The sequence below is a fragment of the Hyla sarda genome, chromosome 9 (assembly GCF_029499605.1).
Source record: "Hyla sarda isolate aHylSar1 chromosome 9, aHylSar1.hap1, whole genome shotgun sequence".
Classification (NCBI taxonomy): Eukaryota; Metazoa; Chordata; class Amphibia; order Anura; family Hylidae; genus Hyla; species Hyla sarda.
In genome coordinates this window covers 174,826,645-174,853,575 of record NC_079197.1, presented here as the reverse complement: position 1 = coordinate 174,853,575, position 26,931 = coordinate 174,826,645, and the positions used below count along the sequence as shown (strand labels likewise).

The 26,931-nt window shown below is 49.5% G+C and overlaps 2 protein-coding genes across 5 annotated transcripts in view; one reads left to right on the top strand and one right to left on the bottom strand.

The window, feature by feature from the left end:
• Nucleotides 1-6,789: 6,789 nt before the first annotated feature.
• FKRP (fukutin related protein) lies at nucleotides 6,790-10,508 on the bottom strand. The gene is made up of 2 exons (XM_056538664.1): nucleotides 10,112-10,508; nucleotides 6,790-8,954 (listed from the first exon to the last, which is right to left on the bottom strand). Exon 2 carries the CDS (start codon nucleotides 8,918-8,920, stop codon nucleotides 7,472-7,474), a length of 1,449 nt encoding a protein of 482 aa, XP_056394639.1. The 5' UTR covers nucleotides 8,921-8,954; nucleotides 10,112-10,508; the 3' UTR covers nucleotides 6,790-7,471.
• A 419-nt stretch (nucleotides 10,509-10,927) lies between these two features.
• Nucleotides 10,928-26,931, top strand: part of DACT3 (dishevelled binding antagonist of beta catenin 3) — a 31,857-nt gene continuing 15,853 nt past the window's right edge. For all 4 annotated transcript variants that reach the window (XR_008847659.1, XM_056538598.1, XM_056538599.1 and 1 more), the window contains exons 1-2: nucleotides 10,928-11,122; nucleotides 21,491-21,569. Coding sequence is in view for 3 of the 4 variants with exons in the window: in XM_056538598.1 (XP_056394573.1) it covers nucleotides 10,985-11,122; nucleotides 21,491-21,569 (217 nt within the window). In the remaining variant the exon portion in view is untranslated. The remainder of the gene's footprint in view (nucleotides 11,123-21,490; nucleotides 21,570-26,931) is intronic.

Sequence of the window (26,931 nt, the reverse complement as noted above, 5' to 3'; positions counted from 1 at the left end):
ACCGAAACCACAACTGCTGGGATTTGTAGGATTTGCCACAGCTGGAGGTACCCTGGTTTCGAGATCTCTGCTTGCTGTCAGTGAATGGAAACCAATCTTTACACACAGCTGAGCAGCTTTGGAAAGTTACATTTTAGATAGAAACCAAAGAGAATGGTCAGTGACTGCAGCACAGCTGAGGGTTTGTTTCTAGAAAATGAAGACTAGAGATGAGCGAATTTACAGTAAATTCGATTCGTCACAAACTTCTCGGCTCGGCAGTTGAGGACTTATCCTGCATAAATTAGTTCAGCTTTCCGGTGCTCCGGTGGGCTGGAAAAGGTGGATACAGTCATAGGAAAGAGTCTCCTAGGACTGTATACACCTTTTCCAGCCAACGGGAGCGCCTGAAAGCTGAACTAATTTATGCAGGATAAGTCATCAACTGCCGAGCCGAGAAGTTTGTGACGAATCGAATTTACTGTAAATTCGCTCATCTCTAGTGAAGACCCTCAGAGCGTTACAATGTATCAGCATCAGGACAGGAGGCAGATCTTGGCTGCCTTAGACCCCGTTCACACTACGGAATCTGCTGAATTCCGCCTGGCGGCGGCCGTCGTAGTAACTTCAGCGCTAGGGCCGCGGGGACTAAGCCGTCACCATTGATGGCTATGCAGTGCGCGCGGAATCCGCGCAAAGAATGAACATGTTCTTTCTCTGCACGGAACAATTTCAGCGGCGCTCTCGCGGAGACCCATTCACACTAATGTTAAGTTCACACCGCGGAGTTCCGATCGTGGAATTCCGTAGTGTGAACATAGCCTTAGAGGATCGTCTGCACAAGTACATTGTATATTCTTTATATAGGCAGCATTGACCAACGACTGACATGCTGGAAGTAATAGTTTTTGCAACAGCTGGAGGCTCTCTGGTTGGGAAACTAGATCTATATGATCCTCACTTTCCCCAAAAGGTAAATCATGGCTTCCCTCTCATCTCAGCAACAGTAGGTCCGTGCTGTCCAAGCATGCTAGGAGTTTTAGATTTGCAACTGCAGCACAGCTGAGGGTTTGTTTCTAGAAAATTAGGAGACCTGACCCCCCCCAGAGCGTTACAATGTATCAGCATCGGGAAAGGGGGGCGATCTGGGCTACCTTAGAGGATCGTCTGCAGAAATACATTGTATATTCTTTATATAGGCACCACTGACCACCGCCTGACCTGCTGGAAGTTATAGTTTTGCAACAGCTGGAGGCTCCATGGTTGGTTAATACGATCTAGATAATCCTCACTTTCCCCCAAAAGGTAAATCATGGCTTCCCCCTTATCTCAGCACCATTGACCCCCCCCCCGACTGAGTGACTCTCTGCTGTGTCATCATACACACTGTGATGTCATACATTCTGCAAATTATTAGGGCCCCATACACTACGCAAATTTGACGTAGAATAATCCAGAGCGAAACTCTACTTGCAGCAGCATCCTATCGATATCAATGAGAGTCTGCTGCAAAGTTTCATACTAGAACCTTCCGGATTTTGGCGAATTTTGTTTATACTTTTTGGCAGAATTGCCCCCGGCACTGCAACTGCGCAATTTAGCTCCGATTCCATCGGAAGCTGCTACAAAGTGGAATTCCGCAGTGTCAGTAGGATGGAGAGGTGTCCTTCTGGTCACTGCTGACCCCTCTTATCTATATCTCTCTCTATCTATATATATATATATATATATATATATATATATATATATCCCCTGCGGAGGTGACCTACACCAGTAAACACAGATATGTGCAGGAGGCGTGCGGGGTGTGACACCTCACGCCTCAATTTACAAAACCAGCTCAAACTAGTCGCCGCTTTACTTAGAGACGCTCAAGGTCAGTGATGCCTAAATTAGTGATTTATTGGGCGCTGCTGCCCTCTAGTGGTTACACCCTGTACGTGCAGCACTATGTAGATCATCCATCTATAGCAGAAGTCTCCAGCTGTTGCAAAACTACAACTCCCAGTATGCCCGGACAGCCGTTGGCTGTCCGGGCATGCTGGGAGTTGTAGTTTTGCAACAGCTGGAGGCACCTTGGTTGGGAAACACTACTTTAGTTTGACTTTTTCCTAGGCCTGGCCCAGAAGCCCAATAAGGTCCTAGGGTGAAGCTATATGGGGCTCCTGTACAAAGCCTTCGGCTGTCTGTGCATGCTGGGAGTTGTAGTTATAGGAATCACAGCCCTGAGCAATGACCTGCTGTTGTGTAGATGAGAGGGAAGCCAGGATTTACCTTTTCCAGAAAGTGAGAATCAACTAGATCAGTGTTTCCTAACCAGGGAGCCTCCAGCTGTTTAAAAACGACAACTACCGGCTGTTCGGTTATGCTGGGGGGGGTTGTAGTTTTGCAACAGCAGGAGGTCCACAGTTTAGAGACCTAGGATCTATAGTATATACACATCAGATTTGGATGGACGATCGATTCAAGTTAATAGAAATTCATTAAAAAATTAAATTAAATTTAATCCAAGCAAATCCAATTTGTGCAAATTTTATAACGGCCTCCCCCTAAACCGATTATCCAGGATAAGACAAACCACAGATGCTTCCCTCCTGCCGCCATTGTCCTCAGGTTGTGTGTGGTATTGCAGCTCAGTTCTATCGAAGTGAAGAGAGCCGAGTGGTAATACCACGCACGACCTATAAAGACAGGGGTGGCGCTGTTTTTTTTCTAATGTGTGCATTTCCCACATGTGCCTGTATACAGTCCCGGCCCCTGAGGAGATGGCGGATGGTGACCTGGGCAGTGAGATTGTGGTGTCTGCGACAGTATATGGTGGCGTCTGATACACCGTAACATAACGGCCGCGGAAGTTGGATTTAACCCCCCCCTTAAAAAGGACCAAGCATTTTTCTGTATTTGCACTTTCGTTTTTTTTCCTCCTCACCTTTTAAAAAATCATAACCCTTTTAATTTTGCAGCTAAAAATCCATATGAAGGCTTATTTTTTGCGCCACCAATTCTACTTTGTAATGACGTCAGTCATTTTACCCAAAAATCTACAGAGAAACGGGAAAAAAAAAATCATTGTGCGACAAAATTGAAGTAAAAAATAAAAAACAACATTTTGTAAATTTTGGGGGCTTCCGTTTCTACGCAGTAAATTTTTCGGTAAAAATGAAACTCTTTATTCTGTAGGTCCATACCATTAAAATGATCCCCTACTTGGATTTTGTCGCACTTCTGGAAAAAAATAAATAAATAAATAAATAACTACAGGCACGAAAATTAATACATTTAAAGTGGTCTTCTGACCCCTATAATTTTTCTCCATACAGGTTAGTATTTGGGCTCATTTTTTGCACCGTGATCTGAAGTTTGAATCGGTACCATTGTGGTTTTGATCGCTTTTTATTTTTTTTTTACGGTTTAACAAGTTACCAAAAACAAGCTATTTTGGACTTTGTTTTTTTTTTTTTTTTTTTTGCACATAGGCCATTGACCGTGCGGTTTAATATATTTTTATAGTTTGGACATTTACGCACGCGGCGATAACACATATTTTTTAAATGGAATTTGGGAAAAGGGGGGGGGTCATTTAAACTTTTAATAAGGAAGGGGTTAGGGTGTGTTTTTAAACTTTAATTTATTTATTTATTTATTTTTTTTTACACACTTTTAGTCCCCTTAGGAGAGTTTTAGGGGAAATAATTTGATTCCTCATACAGATCAATGGGATTACATAGAACCACATTGATCTGTATGCTCTGCGCTCGGTTGATAAAGCCTGATCCTGCCAGGCGTTATCATTCTGAGCGCAGGAGCTGGCATAGGACGACAGGTAGGCCCTCAGGCTACCTCAGCAGTGGATCGCCCCTGGGGGCCGGCCCGTATGACGCGTGCTCGAGTCGGGAGCCCGCGCCATACCACCTTAGCCATAGAATGAGTATACACATCCATGGTCGTTAAGGGGTTAAAGGGGTACTCTGCCCCTAGACATCTTATCCCCTATCAAAAGGATCCCAGCAGCACCCCAGACATCAGGAGCGAACTTCGCTCCGTGCCTGATGACTGGCGATGCAGGGCGGATGCTTGCTCGTGACATCACGGTCACGCCCCCTCAATGCAAGTCTATGGGAGGAGGCGTGACGTCACAAGAGGGGTGCAGCCGTGACATCACGAGCCTCCGGCGCTGCACCCGAAGCTCTCAACGAACACCGGGTGCAGCAGGGAAATCACGGGGTTCCCCAGTGGCAGGATCCCTTAACATTTGGATGCAGGGGTCAAGTCCTGGGGGGGGGGGGGGGGGGGGGGAATGGGGAAAGTGTGGGAACTAACCCAAGATTTCCACTCAAGGGCTGGTCCTGCTAGGTGTTCCTGCTGAGGAAAAAAAGTGCAGAAACTCAGTTCCCATATGTTCCTGCAGGACTTGAGCCCTGGACAGGGGATAAGATGTCTAGGGGCGGAGTGCCACTATAAATCCGGGGAAGTGAGGACCAGTCAAGGGCGTCCATCATCCAGGCAATGTGGGCACGAGGCGGGCATCATCCTGCACCAATGTAAAGGTCTGAGGACTTCACCCCTAGTACCTAACAGCAGTAAGGTTAAAGGAAACCTCCAGCCAAAAATAATGGATCCCCCTATCCACAGGATAGGGAATAAGTAGCTGACCACAGGGGGTCCGACTGCCGAGTTGTTCCAAATGCTGAGCAGCAGAGTGCCCCTTTAAAGTCAGCAATTACATGGAGGTTTGAGCCTCCCCCGACCATCGCTATCCCAGTCCACGTATTCATAGACGTCTATTGACTAATTGTATCCATCTCACGCTCCCGTTTTGTTTCATTTTCACTTTTCTTTTCGCGCCACCAATTATATTTGTAAGGACATCACTCTTTACCACCAAATCTACGGTGAAACAAAATACATTTGTGGGGCGAAGTTTAAAACAAAACACCATTTTTCACATTTTGGGGGCTTCAGTTTCTATGCAGAGCTTTTTTTTTTTCTGTAAAAGGTCACATGGGGGGGGGGGGGGGGGGGGAGATCAAAACCTGTCCAGAGGAAATGTTGCTCAGTTGCCCATAGCAACCAATCATATCGCTTCTTTCATTTTACAGAGGCCTTATTAAAAATGAAAGAAGTGATCTGATTGGTTGCTATGGGCAACTTCTCTTCTGGACGGGTTTTGATAAATCTCCCCCATTATCTTTATTTTGTAGGTTCCATCCGATTATAGTGATGCCAGATTTATATAGGTTTTTGTTTTATTTTACTACTTGTAAAAAATAAAATTTTGTATGGAAATGAACATGTTTAAAATCCTCCTCTGCTGACCCCTATAACGCTTTTATTTTTGATTTGATGGGATTATCTGGGCATGCCGGGAGTTTTAGTTTTTCAACAGCTGGAGGCTCTAAGTTTGAAGACCACTGGTGAAGAAAGCTGGATAATGACACCACACGCCGTCTCATCGGGGGTCCCGCGCCCTCTCCACACAGTGTATACAGGGGGCCCGCACACTGTCCATAGTGTATACAGGGGGCCCGCACACTGTCCATAGTGTATACAGGGGGCCCCGCACACTGTCCATAGTGTATACAGGGGGCCCGCACACTGTCCATAGTGTATACAGGGGGCCCGCACACTGTCCATAGTGTATACAGGGGGCCCGCACACTGTCCATAGTGTATACAGGGGGCCCGCACACTGTCCATAGTGTATACAGGGGGCCCGCACACTGTCCATAGTGTATACAGGGGCCACACCCACACACTGTCCATAGTGTATACAGGGGCCCCGCACACTGTCCATAGTGTATACAGGGGGCCCGCACACTGTCCATAGTGTATACAGGGGCCACACCCACACACTGTCCATAGTGTATACAGGGGCCACACCCGCACACTCTCCACAGTGTATACAGGGGCCACACACTACTAGTCACCAGGATGAAAGTAACACAAATTGTATCTGTGGCTTTTTTCGTGGCCAAAAGTTTTCAGTCTGACATTTATTTTCACACAATTTGCCGCTTCAGAGTTTTTCGACCTTTTAGTCGGATGTTTCTATGGTTACTGAAGGACAATTATAAGGATTTCATATCTTTTATAAAACTTTTATTGACAAATACATTAAGTTTATGTAAAGACTCAATATTTCCAGTACTGACCCTCCTTCCTCTTCTTCTGGGCCCAATCCTGACCTCTGACCTCCCATTCTCACCTCATCACTTCACCGGGTTTATCACGATTTCTGTTTGTCCTCCGGCTTTTTGAGGATTGACCTCAGGTTCTGTTTAGGATCTAGTGAGCCTTCTGGACATGGACCCAAAATGTCAATATTGTGTTCCCTGAGCCACTAGGTCAGTGTTTTCCAACCAGGGTGCCTCCAGCTGTTGCAAAACTACAACTCCCAGCTTTTAAAAGGGATACTCCGGTGGAAAACTCTTTTTTTTTTTAAATGAACCGATGCCAGAAAGTTAAACAGATTTGTAAATGACTTCTATTAAAAAAATCTTTAACCTTCCAGTACTTTTTAGCAGCTGTATGCTACAGAAGAAATTATTTTCTTTTTGAATTTCTTTTTTGTCTTGTCCACAGTGCTCTCTGCTGACACCTGATGCCCGTATCAGGAACTGCCCAGAGCTACATGTGTTTGGTATAGGGATTTTCTCCTGCTCTGGACAGTTCCTGATACGGGCATCAGGTGTCAGCAGAGAGCACTGTGGAGAAGACAAAAAAAAAAAAGAAATTCAAAAAGAAAAATAATTTCCTCTGTAGTATACAGCTGCTAAGTAGTACTGGAAGGAATAAGATTTTTTAATAGAAGTGATTTACAAATCTGTTTAACTTTCTGGCAACAGTTGATTTAAAATAAAAATGTTTTCCACCGGAGTACCCCTTTTAGGCTGGGTTCACACTACGTTTTTCAACTACGGTTCCTGCATACGTTTTCATTAGTGAAAACGTATGGAACGGTACTGAAAACCGTATACATAGGCAAAGCATTGCAAACCGTATGCACCCTAAAGCATACAGTTGCGTACGGTTTGCTTGCAATAGTTTTTTAACAGTACTCCAAACCGTGTTCAACTACGGGTTTGACTCCAGTTTTAAAACCGTATTGCAACCGCATAACCCTTTTTTTTTTTTTTTTTTTAACACGGACGTCAATGGGAAATGCGCATGTATACGGTTCCATATGGCAAAACCGTATGCGTTTTTTCTTTGCACATGCGCATTTGCATCCTAAAGTCCCCTCCCATTAAAAATGGACAAAATTTTCAAAAACGTATGTTTTTTTTTAAATAAAAACGGACGGAACAGAATGCACTTTTAAAAACAGTATACTGTTTAAAAAAAACGCATACGGTTTACTTTTTTCCCCCCATACTGTTCCATCCGTTTTTTTTCCCCAAAACGGTTTTTGATAGAAAACGTATGCGGGAACCGTAGTTGAACAACGTAGTGTGAACCCAGCCTTCCAGTTGTGGCCCCTCTAATATCCGGCCTCACCGCTCCTCCATCTTCAGTACCGCGGGGTTGGGATACTGAGGAACCTCTATGGCTCTTTCACCAAACTTCATCTTCAGCAGCTCCACGTGGCGATTTGGGGCCTGAACTAAAGAACCAGCAAAGTGCAGCGTCTGCAGGGGCTGGAGGAAACTCTCTGGAAACTCAATGTCCTGCGGGTGCCCGGTCCAAGAGTCCCGGGTCATCAGCCCATCCCGGGGGTAAAAGGGCCACAGATCAACATGGAGGTGGTTACTCTGACTGTACTGGACCCTGAAAAAGTCTCCCTCCACTGCCCGCTCCCACACAAAGCCCTCTTCATCTATGAGGGACCCACCCTGAGCCCCCCGCAGCTCAGGACACAGGGTGACGTCTTCAAGGTAGATTCCCAGATCCACGTCATAGTCCCAGGGGATGATGTCTCCATGTCGGGCGGCCCCCAGTAGACTCCCCCCTTCCAACCAGTACCGCACGTTGTTTGCCTCCAGGACCTTAATGACATGGAGGGCAGTCAGCCTTAGGGCCCGGAGGCAGCATGGGGGAGTCCAGCGCCCCTCATACAGGTAATCGGGGGTCTCTCCAACCACAGTCCCAAAGCAGCGTGGGGTCTCCTTGGTGCAGCCAAACCAGCGATCCCCTCCGTCCAGACCACGCACCAGCCTCACGTTCAGCGCCCGCATGGTGGCCGCCTCCTCAGCTCGCTCCGCCTGCTCTGCCTTCCAGCGGCCATGGTCAGTGGCTGGGAAAGGAGTGCGAGGAAACATGACGTCATCAACCACCTTCACCTTCCATCCCCTCAGAGCAGCTTGAATAAATATGGCCGCCTGCAGGGGGCGGGAGAGAGGGTGGGGCAAGTCAAACAAGTCTCGGGACCGCATTAGAATGACGGCAGCTCCAGACACCGCCCCACAGAGTTCTCCTGCGCCTGCCGGTCGGTACTGCGCCGTCCACTCCCTCTGAGACACGTTTAGGTGCAGACAGCGCAGGGTGGTGCCAGCTCCGGCCGCCACAAGTCTGACTCCAGGCGGAGCATCCCTCAGTCCTCGCGCCATTCTCTCCAGAAGATCAGGAGGATCCAGGGCACAACCATCCGGGACCAGGGCCACCAGGCGGGTGTGAACGTGGGCCTCCAGGCGGGACGCTGTTGCGGGTTTCTCCGGGGACGGCTGAAGCCTCAGCAGGGTGATGCCAGGCACAGGTGGGTACGGAGCCATCTCAGATGCCACGAGGATCTGCAGAGAGGGGCGGGCACGCAGAAAGGAGTGGTGTAACTCTGCCAGGCCATGCTCAAAGGCACGGAACTCCCGCACCAGTATGGTGACTCCGGCAGACAGTGATGACTGAGGGCGGGCGGCCGGGCGGACGTGGAGGTGCCAGGTGTAGTACAGCAGCAGCACGTTACACAGCAGAGTCACCGCGACCAGGACATGGCAGAGCGGGCAGCGCATCCTGAGCCCATCACACAGAGCACGGCCAACGCGTCTGGGGGAGAAGACAAGACAGTGAATACAAGACCACCGGGCAACACACAGGTATCTAGTTACCATGGAGACAGGGCAACAATCAGGGTTTATATGGTGTCATGCAGCAAATCCCTAGTAACCAGGAAGGAGGAGGGGATGGGGGACAGTCATTTATATGGGGCCCCTACTGGACCCTCCGAGCTCATACACAGCCATAGATTTATATGGGGCCCCTACTGGACCCTCCGAGCTCATACACAGCCATAGATTTATATGGGGCCCCTACTGGACCCCCCCGAGCTCATACACAGCCATAGATTTATATGGGGCCCCTACTGGACCCGCTGAGCTCATACACAGCCATAGATTTATATGGGGCCCCTACTGGACCCTCCGAGCTCATACACAGCCATAGATTTATATGGGGCCCCTACTGGACCCGCTGAGCTCATACACAGCCATAGATTTATATGGGGCCCCTACTGGACCCCCCGAGTTCATACACAGCCATAGATTTATATGGGGCCCCTACAGGACCCTCCGAGCTCATACACAGCCATAGATTTATATGGGGCCCCTACTGGACCCTCCGAGCTCATACACAGCCATAGATTTATATGGGGCCCCTACTGGACCCTCCGAGCTCATACACAGCCATAGATTTATATGGGGCCCCTACTGGACCCCCCCGAGCTCATACACAGCCATAGATTTATATGGGGCCCCTACTGGACCCGCTGAGCTCATACACAGCCATAGATTTATATGGGGCCCCTACTGGACCCTCCGAGCTCATACACAGCCATAGATTTATATGGGGCCCCTACTGGACCCCCCCGAGCTCATACACAGCCATAGATTTATATGGGGCCCCTACTGGACCCGCTGAGCTCATACACAGCCATAGATTTATATGGGGCCCCTACTGGACCCCCCCGAGCTCATACACAGCCATAGATTTATATGGGGCCCCTACTGGACCCGCTGAGCTCATACACAGCCATAGATTTATATGGGGCCCCTACTGGACCCGCTGAGCTCATACACAGCCATAGATTTATATGGGGCCCCTACTGGACCCTCCGAGCCCATACACAGCCATAGAAGAGCATAGGGCCCCTACACATACATCTTATGACGTCATCATGTTGCCATTGGGGGCTCTGCTCCGCTTACCATCAAAAGTCCCGGAATCCCTCGAGGTCACGTGGACCGAGGCTGGGAGGGGCCGCACGGTTCCCGGGTCTCCGTAGATTAGAATTGCCGGTACCGTCACGAGCTCTGACCTCCTCAGTATCCGCAGCGGGTTACATTGTAGCCATCAATTCATTTACATCAGCTGCAGCCCACGTGCCCACTTCTCCCGCCCCCGTGACGTCACTTCTCCTAAACTTTATTGTTCTCCATGGCACAGACATACATAAATACCATCTGCTTATCCACCATCTAGCCACGCCCCTTCATAACTACTAATCAAGCTCCCGCTGGCCCCTCCTCCGGCCCGCCCATCACCACTGGTCTCATGAATATTTAAACAGCCCTTCTCTGTCTCGATCGTCTTTTGACGTGGCAGCGCATTGGGGGCGTGGCTGGCTGAGGGAATGCATATACTTGCAGCCTAGGCAACTGTGTGGCTATTGGCTGGCTGGCTATAAGATCTCAACCTGTGATTGGCTGTAATAATCAGAGAACATATTTGAATGGCTGAGGTAGGTGTCAGTCAGCCAGCTTCGTATTAGAGGCGTGGATTATTACCCAACCAGGAGCTGGGCGGAGCAGAGACAATCATGAATATGCAAATAACCTTTCCATTGATTGGTTTAGACGCAGAGATGAAAAAGGCAATGAGTGAAATGTGGGCGGGGTTACTTTGCCTTTGATCCAGTCTGTCCGCAGGGGAGGCGGGATTTGTCAGAATCTCACAACTGTGATTGGCTAAGACACAGAGCGTCAGTGAAATACCTGTCTGTGATTGGTCCGTTCCGTGCTCCGGGCCGCTGAGCTCTAGTTGCTGCTGCTCAGTGAGATCGCAGCCGGCTCGGGGGTGACATGCTGGGCTCGGGCGGCTCTGTGGACCGGGGGCGGCTCCGTCAGTTGTTGCGGGGAAGTGTGGCCGGGCTGTGCGAGCTGAAATTACTGCGGGAGCGGCAGGAGGTGCGAGTGCGGCGGGCGCTGCGGGGCGGAGAGGTAAGAGGGCGGCGATGGCGACAATGATCACCCCGAGATGATGTGTGTCCCCCGGACTGTCCGTGTGTGATCCCCGCTACATGTAGCCTCGTCTACAACGTGTGTACGTGATCCTGTGTATAACACTCATCATCCCTGTGTATAACGCTCATCATCCCTGTGTATAACGCTCATCATCCCTGTGTATAACGCTCATCATCCCTGTGTATAACGCTCATCATCCCTGTATATATAACACCCATCATCCCTGTATATAACACCCATCATCCCTGTGTATATAACACCCATCATCCCTGTATATAACACCCATCATCCCTGTATATAACGCCCATCATCCCTGTGTATATAACGCTCATCATCCCTGTATATAACACCCATCATCCCTGTGTATATAACACCCATCATCCCTGTATATAACGCTCATCATCCCTGTATATATAACTCCCATCATCCCTGTATATAACACCCATCATCCCTGTGTATATAACACCCATCATCCCTGTGTATATAACACCCATCATCCCTGTATATAACACCCATCATCTGTGTATATATAACGCCCATCATCCCTGTGTATATAACACCCATCATCCCTGTATATAACACCCATCATCTGTGTATATAACACCCATCATCCCTGTGTATATAACGCCCATCATCCCTGTGTATATAACGCCCATCATCCCTGTGTATATAACACCCATCATCCCTGTATATAACTCCCATCATCCCTGTGTATATAACACCCATCATCCCTGTGTATATAACACCCATCATCCCTGTGTATATAACGCCCATCATCCCTGTGTATATAACACCCATCATCCCTGTATATAACTCCCATCATCCCTGTGTATATAACGCCCATCATCCCTGTGTATATAACGCCCATCATCCCTGTATATATAACACCCATCATCCCTGTATATATAACACCCATCATCCCTGTATATATAACACCCATCATCCCTGTATATATAACGCCCATCATCCCTGTGTATAACACCCATCATCCGTGTATATAACACCCATCATCCCTGTGTATATAACGCCCATCATCCCTGTGTATATAACGCTCATCATCCCTGTATATATAACACCCATCATCCCTGTATATAACACCCATCATCCGTGTATATAACACCCATCATCCCTGTGTATATAACGCCCATCATCCCTGTGTATATAACACCCATCATCCCTGTGTATATAACACCCATCATCCCTGTATATAACACCCATCATCCCTGTGTATATAACACCCATCATCCCTGTATATAACACCCATCATCCGTGTATATAACACCCATCATCCCTGTGTATAACGCCCATCATCCCTGTATATATAACGCCCATCATCCCTGTGTATATAACACCCATCATCCCTGTGTATATAACGCCCATCATCCCTGTGTATATAACACCCATCATCCCTGTATATATAACTCTCATCGTCCCTGTATATAACGCTCATCATCCCTGTGTATATAACACCCATCATCCCTGTGTATAACACCCATCATCCCTGTGTATATAACACCCATCATCCCTGTGTATATAACGCCCATCATCCCTGTATATAACTCCCATCATCCCTGTGTATATAACGCCCATCATCCCTGTATATAACTCCCATCATCCCTGTGTATATAACGCCCATCATCCCTGTGTATATAACGCCCATCATCCCTGTGTATATAACACCCATCATCCCTGTGTATAACACCCATCATCCCTGTGTATATAACGCCCATCATCCCTGTGTATATAACGCCCATCATCCCTGTGTATATAACGCTCATCATCCCTGTATATATAACGCCCATCATCCCTGTGTATATAACGCCCATCATCCCTGTGTATATAACGCCCATCATCCCTGTGTATATAACGCTCATCATCCCTGTGTATATAACGCCCATCATCCCTGTATATATAACGCCCATCATCCCTGTGTATATAACGCTCATCATCCCTGTGTATATAACGCCCATCATCCCTGTATATATAACGCCCATCATCCCTGTGTATATAACGCCCATCATCCCTGTATATATAACGCCCATCATCCCTGTATATATAACTCCCATCATCCCTGTATATATAACGCCCATCATCCCTGTATATATAACGCCCATCATCCCTGTATATATAACGCCCATCATCCCTGTATATATAACTCCCATCATCCCTGTATATATAACGCCCATCATCCCTGTATATATAACGCCCATCATCCCTGTATATATAACGCCCATCATCCCTGTATATAAGACCCATCATCCCTGTATATAAGACCCATCATCCCTGTATATATAACGCCCATCATCCCTGTATATATAACACCCATCATCCCTGTATATATAACGCCCATCATCCCTGTGTATATAACGCCCATCATCCCTGTGTATATAACGCCCATCATCCCTGTATATATAACGCCCATCATCCCTGTATATATAACTCCCATCATCCCTGTATATATAACGCCCATCATCCCTGTATATATAACTCCCATCATCCCTGTATATATAACGCCCATCATCCCTGTATATATAACGCCCATCATCCCTGTGTATATAACACCCATCATCCCTGTGTATATAACACCCATCATCCCTGTGTATATAACACCCATCATCCCTGTGTATATAACACCCATCATCCCTGTGTATAACGCCCATCATCCCTGTGTATAACGCCCATCATCCCTGTGTATATAACGCCCATCATCCCTGTGTATAACACCCATCATCCCTGTATATAACACCCATCATCCCTGTGTATATAACACCCATCATCCCTGTGTATATAACACCCATCATCCCTGTGTATATAACGCCCATCATCCCTGTGTATATAACGCCCATCATCCCTGTGTATATAACGCCCATCATCCCTGTGTATATAACACCCATCATCCCTGTGTATATAACACCCATCATCCCTGTGTATATAACGCCCATCATCCCTGTGTATATAACGCCCATCATCCCTGTGTATATAACACCCATCATCCCTGTGTATATAACGCCCATCATCCCTGTGTATATAACGCCCATCATCCCTGTGTATATAACGCCCATCATCCCTGTGTATATAAGACCCATCATCCCTGTATATAAGACCCATCATCCCTGTGTATATAAGACCCATCATCCCTGTGTATATAAGACCCATCATCCCTGTGTATATAACACCCATCATCCCTGTGTATATAACACCCATCATCCCTGTGTATATAACACCCATCATCCCTGTGTATATAACAATTGAAATTTTTCTAGACAATGAAGTATTTCCCACAGGAAAGGATTGCAGTAACACATGTTTTGCTATACACATGTTTATTCCCTTTATGTGTATTGGAACTAAACCAAAAAAGGGAGGAAAAAAGCAAATTAGACATAATGTCCCCAAACTCCAAAAATGGTCTGGACAAAAATATTGGCGCCCTTTCAAAATTGTGGAAAAATAAGATTGTTTCAAGCATGTGATGCTCCTTTACACTCACCTGGGGCAAGTAACAAATGTGGGCAATAGAAAAATCACACCTGAAAGCAGATAAAAAGGAGAGAAGTTCACTTAGTCTTTGCATTGTGTGTCTGTGTGTGCCACACTAAGCATGGACAACAGAAAGAGGAGAAGAGAACTGTCTGAGGACTTGAGAACCAAAATTGTGGAAAAATATCAACAATCTGAAGGTTACAAGTCCATCTCCAGAGATCTAGATTTGTCTTTGTCCACAATGCGCAACATTATCAAGAAGTTTACAACCCATGGCCCTGTAGATAATCTCCTTGGGCGAGGACGGAAGAGAAAAATTGATGAAAGGTGTCACCGCAGGATAGTCCGGATGGTGGATAAGCAGCCCCAAACAAGTTCCAAAGATATTCAAGCTGTCCTGCAGGCTCAGGGAGCATCAGTGTCAGCGTGAACTATCCGGCGACATTTAAATGAAATGAAACGCTATGGAGGAGACCCAGGAGGACCCCACTATGGAGGAGACCCAGGAGGACCCCGCTATGGAAGAGACCCAGGAGGACCCCACTATGGAGGAGACCCAGGAGGACCCCACTATGGAGGAGACCCAGGAGGACCCCACTATGGAGGAGACCCAGGAGGACCCCACTATGGAGGAGACCCAGGAGGACCCCGCTATGGAGGAGACCCAGGAGGACCCCACTATGGAGGAGACCCAGGAGGACCCCACTATGGAGGAGACCCAGGAGGACCCCACTATGGAGGAGCCCACAATGGAGGAGACCCAGGAGGAGCCCACTATGGAGGAGACCCAGGAGGACCCCACTATGGAAGAGACCCAGGAGGACCCCACTATGGAAGAGACCCAGGAGGACCCCACTATGGAAGAGACCCAGGAGGACCCCACTATGGAAGAGACCCAGGAGGACCCCACTATGGAAGAGACCCAGGAGGACCCCACTATGGAAGAGACCCAGGAGGACCCCACTATGGAAGAGACCCAGGAGGACCCCACTATGGAGGAGACCCAGGAGGACCCCACTATGGAGGAGACCCAGGAGGACCCCACTATGGAGGAGACCCAGGAGGACCCCACTATGGAGGAGACCCAGGAGGACCCCACTATGGAGGAGACCCAGGAGGACCCCACTATGGAGGAGACCCAGGAGGAGCCCACTATGGAGGAGACCCAGGAGGACCCCACAATGGAGGAGACCCAGGAGGAGCCCACTATGGAGGAGACCCAGGAGGAGCCCACTATGGAGGAGACCCAGGAGGAGCCCACTATGGAGGAGACCCAGGAGGAGCCCACTATGGAGGAGACCCAGGAGGAGCCCACTATGGAGGAGACCCAGGAGGAGCCCACTATGGAGGAGACCCAGGAGGACCCCACTATGGAGGAGACCCAGGAGGACCCCACTATGGAGGAGACCCAGGTGGACCCCACTATGGAGGAGACCCAGGTGGACCCCACTATGGAGGAGACCCAGGAGGACCCCACTATGGAGGAGACCCAGGAGGACCCCACTATGGAGGAGACCCAGGAGGACCCCACTATGGAGGAGACCCAGGAGGACCCCACTATGGAGGAGACCCAGGAGGACCCCACTATGGAGGAGATCCAGGAGGACCCCACTATGGAGGAGACCCAGGAGGACCCCACTATGGTGGAGACCCAGGAGGACCCCACTATGGAGGAGACCCAGGAGGACCCCACTATGGAGGAGACCCAGGAGGACCCCACTGCTGACACAGAGACATAAAAAAGCAAAACTACATTTTGCCAAAATGAACTTGAGTAACCAAAATCCTTCTGGGAAAACATCTTGTGGAGAGATGAGACCAAGATAGAGCTTTTTGGTAAAGCAAATCATTCTACTGTTTACTGAAAATGGAATGAGGCCTACAAAGAAAAGAACACAGAACCTACAGTGACATATGGTGGAGGTCAGTGATGTTTTGGGTTGTTTTGCTGCCTCTGGCACTGGGGGCCTTGAATGTGTACAAGACATCATGAAATCTGAGGATTACCAATGGATTTTGGGTCGCACTGTACAGCCCAGTGTCAGAAAGCTGGGTTTGTGTCGGAGATCTTGGGTCTTCCAGCAGAACAATGACCCCAAACATACGTCAAAAAGCCCCCAGAAATGGATGACAACAAAGTGCTGGAGAGTTCTGAAGTGTCAGCAATGAGTCCAGATCTAAATCCCATTGATCACCTGTGGAGAGATCTTATAATTACTGTTGGGAAAAGGCGCCGTCCAATAAGAGACCGGGAGCAGTTTGTAAAGGAAGAGTGCAACATTCCGGCTGAGAGGTGTAAGAAGCTTATTGATGGTTATAGGAAGCCACTGATTTCAGTTATTTTTTCCAAAGGGTGCAACCAAATATTAAGTTAAAAGAGAACTCCAGAGTATAAAAATTGTCCCCCATACTGCCAGCAGTAAAAAAAAAAAATTAAAGATGTACATACCTGCCTCCGGTAACCGGCTCCGGTCTCTGCCGCCATCCACTTCCTGGTTGCCGGTGGTCGGAGAATCATACTGCACTCAGCCAATCACCAGCCGCAGCGCAGTCAGACTCGTCCGGCGATAGGTTGAGCGGCAGTGTGAGAACGCTTCAGGACACAAAATCCTTCACTACACCGGCACCTGCGGCCGGGGCCGAAAACGTCACACTGCCGCTCAACCTATCGCCGGACGAGTCTGACTGCGCTGCGGCTGGTGATTGGCTGAGTGCAGTATGACTCATCCGACCACCGGCAACCAGGAAGAGGATCACGGCGGAGGCCGGAGCTGGTTACCGGAGGCCCCAGGGGAGCGGAGGAAGGTATGTACATCTTTAATTTTTTTACAGCCGGCAGTATGGGGACAATTTTTATGTTCTGGAGTTCTCCTTTAAGGGTGCCAATATTTTTGTCCTGACCATTTTTGGAGTTTGGTGACATTGGGGGAGATTTATCAAAACCCATAGCAACCAATCAGATTGCTGCTTTCATTTTGCAGAGGCTTTGTTAAAAATGAAAGAAGCGATCTGATTGGTTGCTATGGGCAACTGGGCAACTTTCCTCTGCACAAGTTTTGATAAATCTCCCCCAACAATATGTCCAATTTGCTTTTTTTCCTCCTTTTTTGGTTTAGTTCCAATACACACAAAGGGAATAAACATGTGTATAGCAAAACCTGTGTTACTGCAATCCTTTCCTGTGAGAAATACTTCATTATATAGAAACATTTCAGGGGGGACAACATTTACGGCCATGATTGTATATACCGCATCCTCCCTGTATATACCGCATCCTCCCTGTATATACCGCATCCTCCCTGTATATACCGCATCCTCCTTGTATATAACACATCCTCCCTGTATATACTGCATCCTCCTTGTATATACCGCATCCTCCCTGTATATACCGCATCCTCCCTGTATATACCGCATCCTCCCTGTATATACCGCATCCTCCCTGTATATACTGCATCCTCCTTGTATAACCCATCCTCCCTGTATATACTGCATCCTCCCTGTATATAAGGCATCCTCCCTGTATATAACGCATCCTCCCTGTATATAACGCATCCTCCCTGTATATAATGCATCCTCCCTGTATATACTGCATCCTCATTGTATATACTGCATCCTCCCTGTATATACTGCATCCTCCTTGTATATACTGCATCCTCCTTGTATATAACCCATCCTCCCTGTATATACCGCATCCTCCCTGTATATACTGCATCCTCCCTGTATATAAGGCATCCTCCCTGTATATAACGCATCCTCCCTGTATATAACGCATCCTCCCTGTATATAACGCATCCTCCCTGTATATAATGCATCCTCCCTGTATATACTGCATCCTCCCTGTATATACCGCATCCTCCCTGTATATACTGCATCCTCCCTGTATATACCGCATCCTCCTTGTATATAACACATCCTCCCTGTATATAACACATCCTCCTTGTATGTAACACATCCTCCTTGTATATAACACATCCTCCCTGTATATAACACATCCTCCCTGTATATAACACATCCTCCTTGTATATACTGCATCCTCCTTGTATATAACCTATCCTCCCTGTATATACTGCATCCTCCCTGTATATAACGCATCCTCCTTGTATATAACACATCCTCCTTGTATATAACACATCCTCGTATATAACACATCCTCCTTGTATATAACACATCCTCCTTGTATATAACACATCCTCCCTGTATATACTGCATCCTCCTTGTATATAACACATCCTCCCTGTATATAACACATCCTCCCTGTATATAACACATCCTCCCTGTATATAACACATCCTCCCTGTATATAACACATCCTCCCTGTATATAACGCATCCTCCCTGTATATAACGCATCCTCCCTGTATATAACACATCCTCCCTGTATATAACACATCCTTCCTGTATATACTGCATCCTCCTTGTATATAACACATCCTCCCTGTATATAACACATCCTCCCTGTATATAACACATCCTCCCTGTATATAACACATCCTCCCTGTATATAACACATCCTCCCTGTATATAACGCATCCTCCCTGTATATAACACATCCTCCCTGTATATAACACATCCTTCCTGTATATACTGCATCCTCCTTGTATGTAACACATCCTCCTTGTATATACTGCATCCTCCTTGTATATAACACATCCTCCCTGTATATACTGCATCCTCCCTGTATATACTGCATCCTCCCTGTATATAACGCATCCTCCCTGTATATAACACATCCTTCCTGTATATACTGCATCCTCCTTGTATGTAACACATCCTCCTTGTATATACTGCATCCTCCTTGTATATAACACATCCTCCCTGTATATACTGCATCCTCCCTGTATATAACGCATCCTCCTTGTATATAACACATCCTCCTTGTATATAACACATCCTCCTTGTATATAACACATCCTCCTTGTATATAACACATCCTCCTTGTATATAACACATCCTCCCTGTATATACTGCATCCTCCTTGTATATAACACATCCTCCCTGTATATAACACATCCTCCCTGTATATAACACATCCTCCCTGTATATTAACACATCCTCCCTGTATATAACGCATCCTCCCTGTATATAACACATCCTCCCTGTATATAACACATCCTTCCTGTATATACTGCATCCTCCTTGTATATAACACATCCTCCCTGTATATAACACATCCTCCCTGTATATAACACATCCTCCCTGTATATAACACATCCTCCCTGTATATAACACATCCTCCCTGTATATAACACATCCTCCCTGTATATAACACATCCTCCCTGTATATAACGCATCCTCCCTGTATATAACGCATCCTCCCTGTATATAACGCATCCTCCCTGTATATAACACATCCTCCCTGTATATAACACATCCTTCCTGTATATACTGCATCCTCCTTGTATGTAACACATCCTCCTTGTATATACTGCATCCTCCTTGTATATAACACATCCTCCCTGTATATACTGCATCCTCCCTGTATATACTGCATCCTCCCTGTATATAACGCATCCTCCCTGTATATAACACATCCTTCCTGTATATACTGCATCCTCCTTGTATGTAACACATCCTCCTTGTATATACTGCATCCTCCTTGTATATAACACATCCTCCCTGTATATACTGCATCCTCCCTGTATATAACGCATCCTCCCTGTATATAACACATCCTTCCTGTATATACTGCATCCTCCCTGTATATAACGCATCCTCCCTGTATATAACACATCCTTCCTGTATATTCCACCTCCTCCCTGTATATAACACATCCTTCCTGTATATACTGCATCCTCCTTGTATGTAACACATCCTCCTTGTATATACTGCATCCTCCTTGTATATAACACATCCTCCCTGTATATACTGCATCCTCCCTGTATATACTGCATCCTCCCTGTATATAACGCATCCTCCCTGTATATAACACATCCTTCCTGTATATACTGCATCCTCCTTGTATGTAACACATCCTCCTTGTATATACTGCATCCTCCTTGTATATAACACATCCTCCCTGTATATACTGCATCCTCCCTGTATATAACGCATCCTCCCTGTATATAACACATCCTTCCTGTATATACTGCATCCTCCCTGTATATAACGCATCCTCCCTGTATATAACACATCCTTCCTGTATATTCCACCTCCTCCCTGTATATAACACATCCTTTCTGTATGTACTGCATCCTCCGTGTATATACCGCATCCTCCCTGTATATACCGCATCCTCCCTGTATATACCACATCCTCCCTGTATATACCGCATCCTCCCTGTATATACCGCATCCTCCCTGTATATACCACATCCTCCCTGTATATACCACCTCCTCCCTGTATATACCACCTCCTCCCTGTATATACCACCTCCTCCCTGTATATACCACCTCCTCCCTGTATATAACACATCCTCCCTGTATATACTGCATCCTCCCTGTATATACCACCTCCTCCCTGTATATACTGCATCCTCCTTGTATATACCACCTCCTCCCTGTATATAACACATCCTCCTTGTATATTCCGCATCCTCCCTGTATATTCCACCTCCTCCCTGTATATACCACCTCCTCCCTGTATATAACACATCCTCCCTGTATATACCGCATCCTCCCTGTATATACCACCTCCTCCCTGTATATACCGCATCCTCCCTGTATATACTGCATCCTCCCTGTATATAACACATCCTCCCTGTATATAACACATCCTCCCTGTATATAACACATCCTCCCTGTATATAACACATCCTCCCTGTATATAGCACCTCCTCCCTGTATATAGCACCTCCTCCCTGTATATAGCACCTCCTCCCTGTATATACCGCGCTCTGTATGTCGTTCTCATCTTCCTCGCTCAGGACCTGGACCGGCAGCTGTGGGAGCTGGAGAGACAACTTGGAGAATTGAGGCTGAGAGCGGAGAACGACCAGGAGAGCGGTGAGTAATATACAGGATGTGTGCGGGGCCGGGAGGACTACAAGTCCCAGAAAGATTATCAGAATTAGGGTTATTTAGTTTAGAATAAAGAAGGCTTAGGGGAGACCTAATAACTATGTATAAATATATCAGGGACCGTACAGAGATCTCTCCATGACCTATTTATACCCAGGACTGTATCTATAACAAGGGGGGGACCTAATAATATATATAATATATCAGGGACCGTACAGAGATCTCTCCATGACCTATTTATACCCAGGACTGTATCTATAACAAGGGGGGGACCTAATAATATATATAATATATCAGGGACCGTACAGAGATCTCTCCATGTCCTATTTATACCCAGGACTGTATCTATAACAAGGGGGGGACCTAATAATATATATAATATATCAGGGACCGTACAGAGATCTCTCCATGACCTATTTATACCCAGGACTGTATCAATAACAAGGGGGGGACCTAATAATATATATAATATATCAGGGACCGTACAGAGATCTCTCCATGACCTATTTATACCCAGGACTGTATCTATAACAAGGGGGGGACCTAATAATATATATAATATATCAGGGACCGTACAGAGATCTCTCCATGTCCTATTTATACCCAGGACTGTATCTATAACAAGGGGGGGACCTAATAATATATATAATATATCAGGGACCGTACAGAGATCTCTCCATGACCTATTTATACCCAGGACTGTATCAATAACAAGGGGGGGACCTAATAATATATATAATATATCAGGGACCGTACAGAGATCTCTCCATGTCCTATTTATACCCAGGACTGTATCTATAACAAGGGGGGGGACCTAATAATATATATAATATATCAGGGACCGTACAGAGATCTCTCCATGATCTATTTATACCCAGGACTGTATCTATAACAAGGGGGGGACCTAATAATATATATAATATATCAGGGACCGTACAGAGATCTCTCCATGTCCTATTTATACCCAGGACTGTATCTATAACAATGGGGCATCCTCTATGTCTAGAGGAAAGAAGGTTTCTACACCAGCACAGACGGGGGTTCTTTACTGTAAGAGCAGTGAGACTGTGGAATTCTCTGCCAGAGGAGGTGTCATGGTGAACTCTGTATGTATGAGGCAGCGGGGGATGGGGGACTGCTGTATGTATGAGGCAGCGGGGGATGGGGGCCTGCTGTATGTATGAGGCAGCGGGGGATGGGGGACTGCTGTATGTATGAGGCAGCGGGGGATGGGGGACTGCTGTATGTATGAGGCAGAGGGGGATGGGGGGGCCTGCTGTATGTATGAGGCAGAGGGGGATGGGGGGGCCTGCTGTATGTATGAGGCAGAGGGGGATGGGGGGGCCTGCTGTATGTATGAGGCAGAGGGGGATGGGGGGCCTGCTGTATGTATGAGGCAGAGGGGGATGGGGGCCTGCTGTATGTATGAGGCAGAGGGGGATGGGGGGGCCTGCTGTATGTATGAGGCAGAGGGGGATGGGGGGCCTGCTGTATGTATGAGGCAGAGGGGGATGGGGGGGCCTGCTGTATGTATGAGGCAGCGGGGGATGGGGGGACTGCTGTATGTATGAGGCAGCGGGGGATGGGGGCCTGCTGTATGTATGAGGCAGAGGGGGCCCAGGGACTGCTGTATGTATGAGGCAGCGGGGGATGGGGGCCTGCTGTATATATGAGGCAGAGGGGGCCGGGGGACTGCTGTATGTATGAGGCAGAGGGGGCCGGGGGACTGCTGTATGTATGAGGCAGTGGGGGCCGGGGCCTGCTGTATGTATGAGGCAGAGGGGGATGGGGGACTGCTGTATGTATGAGGCAGAGGGGGCCGGGGGACTGCTGTATATATGAGGCAGAGGGGGCCGGGGGGACTGCTGTATATATGAGGCAGAGGGGGCCGGGGGACTGCTGTATGTATGAGGCAGAGGGGGCCGGGGGACTGCTGTATGTATGAGGCAGTGGGGGCCGGGGCCTGCTGTATGTATGAGGCAGAGGGGGATGGGGGACTGCTGTATGTATGAGGCAGAGGGGGCCGGGGGACTGCTGTATGTATGAGGCAGTGGGGGCCGGGGCCTGCTGTATGTATGAGGCAGAGGGGGATGGGGGGCCTGCTGTATGTATGAGGCAGAGGGGGATGGGGGGGCTGCTGTATGTATGAGGCAGAGGGGGCCGGGGGACTGCTGTATGTATGAGGCAGTGGGGGCCGGGGCCTGCTGTATGTATGAGGCAGAGGGGGATGGGGGGGCCTGCTGTATGCATGAGGCAGAGGGGGATGGGGGGCCTGCTGTATGTATGAGGCAGAGGGGGATGGGGGGCCTGCTGTATGTATGAGGCAGAGGGGGATGGGGGGCCTGCTGTATGTATGAGGCAGAGGGGGATGGGGGGACTGCTGTATGTATGAGGCAGAGGGGGATGGGGGGCCTGCTGTATGTATGAGGCAGAGGGGGATGGGGGGCCTGCTGTATGTATGAGGCAGAGGGGGATGGGGGGACTGCTGTATGTATGAGGCAGAGGGGGATGGGGGGGCCTGCTGTATGTATGAGGCAGAGGGGGATGGGGGGACTGCTGTATGTATGAGGCAGAGGGGGCCGGGGCCTGCTGTATGTATGAGGCAGAGGGGGATGGGGGGGCCTGCTGTATGTATGAGGCAGAGGGGGATGGGGGGACTGCTGTATGTATGAGGCAGAGGGGGGCCGGGGGACTGCTGTATGTATGAGGCAGAGGGGGATGGGGGGCCTGCTGTATGTATGAGGCAGAGGGGGATGGGGGGCCTGCTGTATGTATGAGGCAGAGGGGGATGGGGGGCCTGCTGTATGTATGAGGCAGAGGGGGATGGGGGGGCCTGCTGTATGTATGAGGCAGAGGGGGCCGGGGGCCTGCTGTATGTATGAGGCAGAGGGGGATGGGGGGCCTGCTGTATGTATGAGGCAGAGGGGGATGGGGGGCCTGCTGTATGTATGAGGCAGAGGGGGATGGGGGGGCCTGCTGTATGTATGAGGCAGAGGGGGATGGGGGGGCCTGCTGTATGTATGAGGCAGAGGGGGATGGGGGGGGCCTGCTGTATGTATGAGGCAGAGGGGGATGGGGGGCCTGCTGTATGTATGAGGCAGAGGGGGATGGGGGGCCTGCTGTATGTATGAGGCAGAGGGGGATGGGGGGCCTGCTGTATGTATGAGGCAGAGGGGGATGGGGGGCCTGCTGTATGTATGAGGCAGAGGGGGATGGGGGGCCTGCTGTATGTATGAGGCAGAGGGGGATGGGGGGCCTGCTGTATGTATGAGGCAGAGGGGGATGGGGGGCCTGCTGTATGTATGAGGCAGAGGGGGCCGGGGGCTGCTGTATGTATGAGGCAGAGGGGGATGGGGGGCCTGCTGTATGTATGAGGCAGAGGGGGATGGGGGGCCTGCTGTATGTATGAGGCAGAGGGGGATGGGGGGGCCTGCTGTATGTATGAGGCAGAGGGGGATGGGGGGCCTGCTGTATGTATGAGGCAGAGGGGGATGGGGGGCCTGCTGTATGTATGAGGCAGAGGGGGATGGGGGGCCTGCTGTATGTATGAGGCAGAGGGGGATGGGGGGGCTGCTGTATGTATGAGGCAGAGGGGGCCGGGGGACTGCTGTATGTATGAGGCAGTGGGGGCCGGGGCCTGCTGTATGTATGAGGCAGAGGGGGATGGGGGGGCCTGCTGTATGCATGAGGCAGAGGGGGATGGGGGGCCTGCTGTATGTATGAGGCAGAGGGGGATGGGGGGCCTGCTGTATGTATGAGGCAGAGGGGGATGGGGGGCCTGCTGTATGTATGAGGCAGAGGGGGATGGGGGGACTGCTGTATGTATGAGGCAGAGGGGGATGGGGGGCCTGCTGTATGTATGAGGCAGAGGGGGATGGGGGGCCTGCTGTATGTATGAGGCAGAGGGGGATGGGGGGACTGCTGTATGTATGAGGCAGAGGGGGATGGGGGGGCCTGCTGTATGTATGAGGCAGAGGGGGATGGGGGGGACTGCTGTATGTATGAGGCAGAGGGGGCCGGGGGACTGCTGTATGTATGAGGCAGAGGGGGATGGGGGGACTGCTGTATGTATGAGGCAGAGGGGGCCGGGGGGACTGCTGTATGTATGAGGCAGAGGGGGATGGGGGGCCTGCTGTATGTATGAGGCAGAGGGGGATGGGGGGCCTGCTGTATGTATGAGGCAGAGGGGGATGGGGGGCCTGCTGTATGTATGAGGCAGAGGGGGATGGGGGGGCCTGCTGTATGTATGAGGCAGAGGGGGCCTGGGGGGCCTGCTGTATGTATGAGGCAGAGGGGGATGGGGGGGCCTGCTGTATGTATGAGGCAGAGGGGGATGGGGGGCCTGCTGTATGTATGAGGCAGAGGGGGATGGGGGGGCCTGCTGTATGTATGAGGCAGAGGGGGATGGGGGGGCCTGCTGTATGTATGAGGCAGAGGGGGATGGGGGGGCCTGCTGTATGTATGAGGCAGAGGGGGATGGGGGGCCTGCTGTATGTATGAGGCAGAGGGGGATGGGGGGCCTGCTGTATGTATGAGGCAGAGGGGGATGGGGGGGCCTGCTGTATGTATGAGGCAGAGGGGGATGGGGGGGCCTGCTGTATGTATGAGGCAGAGGGGGATGGGGGGGCCTGCTGTATGTATGAGGCAGAGGGGGATGGGGGGGCCTGCTGTATGTATGAGGCAGAGGGGGATGGGGGGCCTGCTGTATGTATGAGGCAGAGGGGGATGGGGGGCCTGCTGTATGTATGAGGCAGAGGGGGATGGGGGGCCTGCTGTATGTATGAGGCAGAGGGGGATGGGGGGCCTGCTGTATGTATGAGGCAGAGGGGGATGGGGGGCCTGCTGTATGTATGAGGCAGAGGGGGATGGGGGGCCTGCTGTATGTATGAGGCAGAGGGGGATGGGGGGCCTGCTGTATGTATGAGGCAGAGGGGGATGGGGGGCCTGCTGTATGTATGAGGCAGAGGGGGATGGGGGGCCTGCTGTATGTATGAGGCAGAGGGGGATGGGGGGCCTGCTGTATGTATGAGGCAGAGGGGGATGGGGGGCCTGCTGTATGTATGAGGCAGAGGGGGATGGCGGGGGGGCCTGCTGTATGTATGAGGCAGAGGGGGATGGGGGGCCTGCTGTATGTATGAGGCAGAGGGGGATGGGGGGCCTGCTGTATGTATGAGGCAGAGGGGGATGGGGGGCCTGCTGTATGTATGAGGCAGAGGGGGATGGGGGGCCTGCTGTATGTATGAGGCAGAGGGGGGATTGGGGGGCCTGCTGTATGTATGAGGCAGAGGGGAGATGGGGGGCCTGCTGTACTGTATGAGGCAGAGGGGGGATTGGGGGGGCCTGCTGT

Bases quoted from the DNA above. Each gene is read 5' to 3' on its own strand.
- FKRP (XM_056538664.1), bottom strand. From the start codon at position 8,920: ATGCGCTGCCCGCTCTGCCATGTCCTGGTCGCGGTGACTCTGCTGTGT.